The 10,827-nt window shown below is 26.4% G+C and overlaps 1 protein-coding gene across 2 annotated transcripts; it reads right to left on the reverse strand.

The window, feature by feature from the left end:
• Positions 1–5,542: 5,542 nt before the first annotated feature.
• Positions 5,543–10,700, reverse strand: LOC103827827 (probable polygalacturonase At3g15720). 2 transcript variants are annotated; one of them, XM_033272416.1, is made up of 8 exons: positions 8,401–10,585; positions 8,158–8,301; positions 8,023–8,052; positions 7,729–7,936; positions 7,550–7,631; positions 7,321–7,429; positions 7,105–7,218; positions 6,106–7,005 (listed from the first exon to the last, which is right to left on the reverse strand). In XM_033272416.1, the coding sequence occupies exons 1-8, from the start codon at positions 8,512–8,514 to the stop codon at positions 6,778–6,780; spliced, it is 1,029 nt and encodes a 342-aa protein (XP_033128307.1). In that variant the 5' UTR covers positions 8,515–10,585; the 3' UTR covers positions 6,106–6,777. The 2 variants fall into 2 exon arrangements, 1 of the variants encoding a protein (XP_033128307.1); XR_004448267.1 differs by lacking the exons at positions 6,106–7,005; positions 7,105–7,218; positions 7,321–7,429 and adding an exon at positions 5,543–5,588 and having other exon boundaries at positions 7,550–10,700.
• Positions 10,701–10,827: the final 127 nt, after the last annotated feature.

Consider the following 10,827-nt stretch of genomic DNA (forward strand, 5'->3'; position numbering starts at 1 on the left):
AACAAAAAGTTAAACCACTGATTAAAAAAATTCAATTTGAGATTTTCTTTCATTTTTAGTAATTTATAGTCGTTTAAAAAATTTAAAAATATAACATGTATGGAAAAATATAAATTCTTTATGGAAGTCTTCTTGAGAAATCGTTTGAGTCAAATAGTAAATACAAGGTTTAGAAGTCTTCTAGTACATTTTATGTTAGAAAACTTTTCAAGAAGTCTTTTGAACCAAAAATATTTAACTTAATTGAAATTTTTATCTCCTTATATAAAGAAAATCCATACGTTCTCTCTTTTCATATAAAATGGCTGCAACAAAAAAATATAATGTTTTCCACTATAAAACTCCACAACCTCTCTTCAATCTCTTTGAATTTGAAAACACCAAGCTTTATATCAATTTCTCATATTTTTGTCTCATGTTTTTTCTCAGTACTTTATCTTATTTTTGCATGTTTTTAATTTCATGGTTCATCTTCCACCCCTTTAAAGGTAGATCTATAAATTTTAGATATGTATTCTTGTGTTTTTATATGTTAGAGTTAAGAAAAACTATAGATTGAACCTAATATGATTGTTTATTTATTATTTAAACAAAAAATATGTTTGAAATGTTTCTCTCTTTTGAAGCCATTTTAATGTTTTGAATATCCATGTTTTTCAGATCTGAATCGGACTTCATTAGTAGATTTCTCCAAAATTTTTCTTCACTTCTAGAGAAATCTTCTTGGGAAATCTTTTGTGACGAATAGTAAAAATAGGGTTTAGAAGATTCTTTGAAAGTCTTCTAGTGCATTTTATGTTGGAAGACTTTCCAAGAAGTCTTCCGAACCGAAAATATTTAACCTAATAGAAATATTTTCAATATAAAGAAAATTTACTCATTCTCTATTTTTTTCTCAAATGGGTGCAACAAAAATATAATGTTTCATATTCGTTTTACTACTTTATCTTGTTTTACATGTTTTCTATTTCATGGTTTTTATCTTCTACTCATTTAAAAGTATCTACAAATTTGGACATATTTCTGTGTTTTTATGTTTTTGTAATTGTTTTTTTTCTTATTTAAGTTTAAAATTTTATTTTTTGAAATTTTTCTTTGCATGAAATCATTTTAAACATTTTTAGATATGCAGTTTTTAAAGATATGAAGATTATATATCAGACTTCATATAAGACTTCTCGAAATACTTCACGAGCAGACTTCTCAAGTAGACTTCTCGGAAGACTTCACGCAAATTAAACGGAATACTAAAATTTAAGCAGAAAACTCAAGTTCTCTTTTATGGTTATGAGACTCTTGTTCTGATAGTTTATATAGTATTGTAAATAATATATTCATTTTATCTCTAATATATTAAAACAATATTTTAATGTGTGTTTCATTTATTCATGTTCTTGTAGTCATAAAGTATTGTCTTCACTGTAAATCTTTTGTTAAGATTATGGTTGTGAACAATTAAAAAAGAGCCTTATAATAATACAAGAGTTGACACAAGTTCAACATAACAATAAGTTCATAACTCAATAATATAAGTTTCAAAACATAACAAACATAAAAATACGTTTGTAACACAATGATATAAGTTCCAAAACATAACAATCATAAAATAAGTTCATAACACTAAATATGTATAGATATATGACTTCGAAGTTACTTAAATCTCATGAAAACTAAAAAGTATATCTTATGATCTAAGAATACACATTACACCACATGACTTGATATTCTTGAAATTACTTAATATTTTTGAAAGTTTAAAAATATATCTTGTAGTTATTTAACACTCTTGAAAATACAATTTTTCCAAAAAAACTAACGGAGAAAATATTTTTAAAAAAATTCTTCTCTCAGTAGGTAGAAACATTAATAAACATGAATGTTTGTAGCCTCATAATTATAAACCAATTAAGTTATGAATTTCATTCATGAACCCTAATTTTGACTAATACAGTTGAAATAACATGAGAATTTTAAAATTCATTTTAAATTATAAGAAACGTAAGTTTATTTAAAATATAACTCAGAAAGAAGTCTTCTTTTGCAGTTGGAAATTTACGAAGAAAAAATCTTTCTTTGTAAATCTATGAAGGAAGAGTCTTTCTTTTTAAATATTAACTTACATTTTTCTGAATTTTTTTCGAAAATACAAGAGAAAATTTGTATAGAAGTCTTCTCTAATAATCAAGTTAATTTTTCAATTGACCAAAATTTTCAGATATTTGACTTTTTCAAAGAAAACTTTCGTAGAAGTCTTCTTACCAACACATGAAGTCTTCAAAATATTGCAAAAAGTCTTCATAGATTAGTTTTGCACTTGACCATGTTTAACTTTTTGAGAGAAGAGTTTTATAGAACTCTTACAAGAATCCATGAATAAAACAAAAGAAGACCGCCAAAAGACTTCTTAAGAAGTCTTCTAATTAATATTAAATGTTCAATTCTTTATGGTCAATTGCAATATTAATATATGCAGACTTCTTGCGACACATCGAAGATTTCATGTGACGGTATTAAGACTTCTATAGAAGTCTTTCCCGAAAAGATTTATACAGCAGTTTTTTTGAAAAGTTAAAAATCTATAAAACTTCATTCAATTGGGAAACTAATATGCTTATTAGAAAAAAACTTCTATTTTTTTGGTTATAAAGAAAAGTTAGAAGACTTTCTACAAAAACACACAAAATAGTCAATTACAAAACTAACATACCATGACCAGAAAAGTTATAACATATTTTGATCGCATCAACCATCATCATGAATAAACCAACGTGATCTAACACATAAAACAATTTTATTCAATCATGAATTTATAATGGTTGATCAATGATAATATACTATTACATTCATCTGATATGTTATTCTCAATTTATAAATTAAATTAATTTGATATATAAAGATATATCATTGTGTCTTCAAGCAACCATCATAAGAATTGGTCGACTTTCCACACGCATTACTGCATTCAATTACTGGCTTATTTCCATTGACCGTAGTAAATAATCTCATCTTGTCGTGATGTTCCATGAATATCCTTAAATTTCACGTTGCTAATCGCCACTGCTAATGATTCCTATTAAGTAAAAAATAAAATAAAAACTAAATTCCACTTAAAGGTTTTACATTTTACAGAGAGAAAAGAATTTACATCTACGTCAATCTGTCCCTTGTCTATATAGTGTTGAATGATTATAATTGGATTTTTGGTTTCAGTGAGCTGTGATATCTTTGAAAACCATATTCCTTACATATCCTTTTCCATTCTAAACATTAAATTAAATACAAATAAGTAAAACAAATCTTATCATTATTATAACACTTCATTTAATTCTTATATGGGCAAATATAATTAAAATTATCCATCTGTTGTACAAAAAAAAGGACAAATCCTACTATATAAAAGGGACTAAATTCAAGGCTTTTGACACTATCCACCTCAACCAAAATATTCTCATCTAAAAAGAATTAAAAATAAATATCATTTAGAAAATAATTAACTAACATACAACTTTTGATATTTCTAGAAATTTCAAATTTGTAACTGCTAATTTATTAATAGAATCATATATCTATATTGAATTATGTTATATTTTAATAGTTAGACTTTAAGGGTAAATAAATTATTAATTTATAATATATATAATTTATAACATTATATTGTAGTTATAAATAAAGAGAAAATAACCGGGAAGGATGAAGAAGCTCATGTAAAATTATGTAATTAAAATGGTAAAATAGTGAGTATGATGAGGTGAATCTAAGAAAATTTGTTGTACAAATTATGGTGTTTTATTCGTCCACTATAATGATTTAAAATAAAATATATATTCACATAAATAAGTCAATATTTGTTGTTTTTTTTTGGTAAGATGTTAAGATTATTATTTTCTAAAAGGTTACATTGTTGTTTTTAAACAACTTATTACAGCAAGGAAACAAAAACAACCAACAACAACTCAAGGTAAAAAAAGCCTTAAGGAAGTCTTATACAAGAAATATAAAAAGAAGTAGAGAAGATGAGAAAGAAGAACTTACCGGGTAAGAGAGGAGACGGTCACGCATCATACGGTCGAAAGAGGCAAGGATGACTGATGAAGGTGAGGAGACATGACTGAAAGTAGAGCTTGATGACTGGAGTAGCATGTGCATCTACGTTGACGCGAGGTTGATTGATCTAGGCTGCAACAGAGTGTAGATCAGCCGGAGGAGAAATCCAAACTTCAGCAGCAAAAGGCTCCCATATCAAGCGAGAGAAAGAGCACTCAAAGAAGAGATGATGGTGAGTCTCTATTTCCAGATTACAAAGGGCGCACGTTCCTGAGACATTTAATCCCCAACGCCTCAAGCGATCCTTGGTTGGCAGTCTTCTCCGCAAAGCCAGCCATGATATAAACGCATTACGTGGAATATGTTCCTTGAACCAAATATTCTTGTGCCAATATTTATTGTTGATAGTGTTTATATTCTTTTCTGACATTAGTATCCATATTTTTTGATAAACTGATCCAAAGAGATTAGTTTGTGGAGCTAACCAAACGAGGATTATAGTGTTTACTTTGGAAAAAGTAATAGGTTGAATGATAGATGGCGTGCGTGCCTTTTCACATGGAAATCTGCACATATATTAAAATTATAAGTTTTGAATCATAGAGAAAATATAGTGTATATGACTGAAGTTGGTACATTCCGAAACTAAAGATGGCTGAAATTCTTCTTTGTCAAAATGCATAGATGTGAATCTTATATGAATAGAGTTCTACATTGCTTATAGCAGTGTAATAAACTTCGTGTGTAAAGGAGAAAAAATGTTATATAAGTGAAAACAAAAATTATGATTTTTTTCTTGTGCCTATAGGCTCTTCGCAATTTGAAGAAGAAAGAACATATTGTGTGAAAATCTTTGGCTCGGTCAAATTTTATCCAGTTGTTTACAAAACTGTTGTTATCTGATTCATGTAATTTTTCAGTGTTGATTTAAAAGCCCAAAAAACCTATCTATACTGACTTTTTTATATTTTTTCTGTGATTTGAATTTAAAAAGAGATAAAACTTTCGATAAGTTATGTAAACTCAGAACAAGTATTTAGCTTTAGAAAGCATTTACATGTTTCAAACTTATAATATATACATATATAATGTTTAAAATTATGCATATAAAACCTGTGTAAAATGTGTCTGAATATGTTTCTCTTCTTTAATGTGTTAACCGTACTATATATAATATTATTTTAAAATTTCAAAAAGTTTATGTCACTATCACATACAAAAAACCATCAATAAAAAATATAATTCTCCATCTACAACAAAAAAATGAAAAGTTATTAACATATAAATTTAAATTAAGAAAAACTAACATTGGAAAAACAAGAAGTTAATATAAAAGAAAAAAATTAACAAATAATATTATAAATAAAATAAATTTATAAGACATAATCCGCGCGAAGCGCGGAAAAAATCTCTAGTATAATTAAAGATTTATTACCGGCCATGTCTTAATTCTCGCTCCATTGTTCATCTTATTGAAAGTGCAGTTGGTCACTTGGACGTTCTCAACTATAGATTCTTCTCCATCTTTTCCTAAACTTCCCACACTATATATAATCATTAAAGTAAAGATTATATATAGATGACAAATAATGATTTAAAATATAAAGATTTGATAACATACAAATGTTAATAAAATTATATGAGTAGGAAGCCTTAATTAATAATTATCCATGTTAAAATATACTATATATCTATGTCAATGTCATTTAAATTTAATTATATAACATATTAGATAAATAAAATGATTATTTTTATTTATTTACCAATAAACATTATTCAAAAATAAACAAGAGGGATTATTTTGATTTATTTGATTACTCCAATTTTATTATATACATAATATAGTTACTTCCTTCTTAATTATTCAATATATTTATAATTTTATAATATGTAATGAACACAAAATAAATAATAATATGTAAAAGTAATTTGTATATATAATATTCATTCTGCGTCTTCATCCCTTGCAAGGCGCGTATCTTCACATAGTCATGATATTATTAGATAACCTATCTTGTTGTATTGATAGTCCGGGGTGGGAATCATAAGTCCATGATGCCATATTTATTTTATTTTGAAGATATCTATTTTATTTTAAAAGTTAAAAATTAAATTTTTATACCAACAAAAGGCAAAAATCATCATTTTATTTTGCATATAAGTTCCCATTATATGTGAACATTTAAGAATAAAAAGTGTTTATGAAATATAATCTTGATATAAATATGTAAATAAATATAATGAATTTTAATTTTAATTTTAATATATTATTAATTGTCTTTTTTTCTTTTCTTCACTTTTATTTAAAATTAAGAAAATATTTTATGAATTTTTTAAATTTATTTAAATAAAAAAGCCTAATTTTTGTTGACCAAAACCATTTTAATCCCATCATTAGTCACCTATACAATCATATGGAAGTAAACCTCCGGAGAATGAATGTGTGTTTCATTCTAAAAATATTACTCGCGGTCATGTTTGCGAGTTATTTACACTTGTCTTTTGATTTTAGTTTCCTTTTTCTTCATCTGGTTTTATAATTTTCTACACACCAAAAATTAGAATGCTTGATCGCATCAACCATCATCATGAATAAACCAACATGATCTAACACATAAAACATTTTATTCAATCATGAATACATAATAGTTGATAAATGATAATATAATATTACATTCATCTGATAAATTATTCCCAATTTATAAATAAAATTATTTGATATAAAAAGATATACTATTGTGTCTTCAAGCAACCATCATAAGCATTGGTCGAATTTCCATATGCGTTACTGCATTCAACTATTGGCTTATTTCCATCCACCGTAGTAATATTAATTCTATCTAGAACAATATCTTTGCAATATGTGACTTCGCTGCAATCTATCTTTATAATCTCATCTTGTCCTGACGTTCCATGAAAATTCGTGAATGTCACGTTGCTAATTGCCACTGCTGATGATTCCTTTTAAGAAGATATACAAAAAATATAAATAATAAATAGAAATAACCTAAAGTCTGCTTAGAAGTTTTATACTTTACTGAATGAAAGAAAATAATTTACCTCTACGTCAATACGTCCCTTGTCTATATACTGTTGATCGATTATAATTGGATTTTTGGTTTCAGTAAGCGTGATATCCATGAAAACTATATTCCTTGCATATCCTTTTCCATTCTAAACATTAAAATTAAATACAAATAAGTAAAACAAATCTTATCATTATTATAACAATTCATTTAATTCTTATATAAACAAATATAGTTAAAGATTTCTTACCGGCCATGTCTTAATTCTCGCTCCATTGTTCGTCTCATTGAAAGTGCAGTTGGTCACTTGGACGTTCTCAACTATAGATTCTTCTCCGTCTTTTCCTAAACTTCCCACACTATATATAATCATTAACATAAAGAAAATATTTTGTAATAAAAATTAAAAATTAGTATCTATTTGATGGCATTAACAAAATCACATACAAGTTGAAAAAAGAAACTAATCAAAGATATACCTTATTCCATGTCCAGGACCACATTGCATCCTTGTGATGTTGATATTTATACTTCCACTGTTTAAAGCTACACAATCATCTCCTGCAATGTTTAACATATTGAAATACAAAGAACCATATTATACCATTTGAAATTGGAAATTTAGTGATTCCAAAAGGAGAGATATCTAACTACGTACCAGTTCCAACGATAGTGTCATATATTTCTACATCAGTTGATGTTGAAATATCAATTCCATCGGTGTTAGGACTATCACCAGGCGCAATAAGTTTTATTTGCGTGATTTTCACTTGTGTGCAATTGTGGATTGAGATATGGTTTCTCGGGCTATCGAGTGAGGCTATTCCATTTATTTCAAGATTATTGCATCCTTCAAAATACAATTGCTACAATAAAAAGAGAACCTTTCGATATGAGCTTTTAGTAGCAAAATTTAAAGTCAATTTAATAGAGAACAACTATATGTACTCACAGTAGGGCGTTTAGAAGCTGACATATTGGCCTGGATTGAATGAATATGAGAAAAAAAAACATTAGACCCACATTTTCTGATTATAAATACAGCTAAACATTTTTTTTTCTTTTAATATATAAAAAAATATTTCACCTCCCAGAAAGATGAACCACGTCCATTGATTGTTCCTGAACCAAGGACCGTTAGACCGATGATTTTATTAAAACTGACCCATTCATATGACTTAAAGTCTGACCATGCTGCTTTGTTAAGAGGGGCGACAATCTTTCCTTCCAACTGTAAATTTGATCACAAATACATTCCCAATGAACACATAATATTTTGAATAAATAAGTTTTCAAATGGATCCTAAAATTATAAGTCTTTCAGTATTACCTTAACTTGTACAGATGGAGAGTTACAAGGACCTTGAAACACTAGAGGTTGTAGTAAAAATGTATTATCTGAAGGAATAAGGAGGGTTTTATTACTCCCACCACTACTGCACATAGCTTTCCATGCTTCTACAAATGCCTTTTCCAGAAAAAAAAATAAATTTATACGAATTAGTGGATAAATAACTAAATATTTGTAAAACACTTATGATCTACTTGTAGGAACAGGTAACATAGAAATTAAATAGTAAATATATGGCCTGGTTATTATGTTTTTTAGTTTGACTACAAAAAGTTTTTATACAAGAAAACTGTTATAGAAAAACATGGTGCCAATCATGCTGGGGAATCATGGCACATTCATTTAATGAATAGAATTGCGATTTTGAATTTTTTTGTTGGCTTTTAACTACAAATTATTTCATATCTTAATTTTTAACTTTATAATTAAAATATTATTTCTGGATAATAGCACAATATATATAAGAATTATCATTTTTAAAAAATGTTTTTATTTTTGACAATTTTATTGTATTAGTGCATAACCAATTATCTAATATAACATATAAATTAATATTATTAATACAAAATTCGTTTTTAATTATATAATAAGTTATATATAAAAATTCATTAAAGGTCAACAACATTAACTAGTTTAACAATTTTAAGATGACAGGTTAACTACAAAAAATCACATCACAAATAATAAGTATAGATTTCAAAATTGTTCATACTGCAAGAAAATATATCATTATTTCAGTTTCATCATTTTGTTTTGTAAAATAAACGTGATTCTAAACTTCATAAGCTTCTTTTGATACAGCTCAAAATGATGAGTTGTGTTATAATTTTCTTTCTTTTTTTAAAATAGAATATACTATAATGGAAAAATCGAGATAATACCTCTGAATCATTGGTAGTACCATCTCCCTTAGCACCAAATTTAAGAACATCATAGACTTGGCCATTTAAAAATCCAAAATTGACTACCGTCAACACAAACACAACACGTACTATGATTTCCTAGAACATCCAAAAACAAGGTCAGATGGAAATAAAAATATTAAATAAAAGAGAAACTATATATATTTGACATCATATGTACCATTATGTGAGGATGATAAGATGATTTCATTATCAAAAGAAAAAAATGTTGATATCAGATGATTGATTGTAAGTTATTGTGTCTATGTATGTGTTGTTTATGACATATTTATATACTTACAAATCATAGATGTAGTTCTGAAAATCGCATATAGGGGATGTACTTAATCCAATTAGATGATTATTCTTAGAAGTAAATCTTTTCAAAAATTTAAGAAATATATTCCTTCAAAATAATCAAGAATATAAGTTGCAAGCTAGATAAAAATACATAAACAGAAAAAATAAAATGCATAGAAAAATTCAAAAGTAGAATTATATTGGATGTATATTACAATCAGAATGCATTAACCTAATGATATTTTACAATCATCATTTATATGAAACTTAATGGAGACTGACATCGAAAATATACATATTTATATTTTAATATTTTTAACACTTTAATATATAAATTATTATTTAAGATAAGAGAAAAAAATTGAAATTATATGATAGCCCATTTTATTCTTATACTGACTTTACTTTCTAGAAAATTTTATGAAAGATAATATTAAAAATTATCTTTTTGATTTTTAGTAATAAAAGCAAAGATTTATTATTCATAAGAAAACATGGGATAACTCAGAAATGATCTTGACCATAACGAATAAAAATTTAATCCACTGAAAAGTAAAGAAGGATAAATGTTTTTTTATACTGGTCAAATAGTTAATTACATCATTATATTATTTTAATTTTTATATTTTATGAAGATCAACTACTTGTAAATATGCGATATTGACGAATAAATTCACGGACCACGATTTCATGGTGTAATTTTCTTTGTAACACTCAGATCGATGGACGGTTTTGCATGTACAACATTTTTGATGAACATGATTTCTTCATAGCACACAAAAATTACAAACGGTTCTACCTATAAAAATCTAAAACTTTCGATATGTTGTGTATCCTACAATATTTTAAAATTTTACATTTTCTGGAAATCGAACCCCAAAATATCATAAAAACATTTAAAATTTGATCACTAGGTTACACTACTTCGGAAAAAAAATGTATTTTGAAGAAAATGTATTTTGAAGAAAATAATCTGGCCAGATGGGATCACCGGATATAACATAAGATATATTCTGATTCTCAATCTATTAAAACATTACTATTGTTAGATAGTGAAGACAGTACCTTATAATATCAATTATCTGAAAAAAATTAGTTCAACCTTTATTAATTTATTTCTAGATTAGCTATAATTTTATTTACTTGTTTGATTTTCATGTTGATTATTTATTTATTTCTATGGCATATTGATGTAACACTTTAA

The sequence above is a fragment of the Brassica rapa genome, chromosome A06 (genome assembly GCF_000309985.2).
Source record: "Brassica rapa cultivar Chiifu-401-42 chromosome A06, CAAS_Brap_v3.01, whole genome shotgun sequence".
NCBI lineage: Eukaryota > Viridiplantae > Streptophyta > Magnoliopsida > Brassicales > Brassicaceae > Brassica > Brassica rapa.

Coding starts and splice junctions, on each gene's coding strand:
- LOC103827827 (XM_033272416.1), bottom strand. CDS start 8,514: ATGTGCAGTAGTGGTGGGAGTAATAAAACCCTCCTTATTCCTTCAGAT. Junction 8,053..8,157: donor GTGGTTCATCTTTCTGGGAG/GTGAAATATTTT, acceptor CATTCAATCCAG/GCCAATATGTCAGCTTCTAA. Junction 7,937..8,022: donor CAGCTTCTAAACGCCCTACT/GTGAGTACATAT, acceptor TTTTTATTGTAG/CAATTGTATTTTGAAGGATG.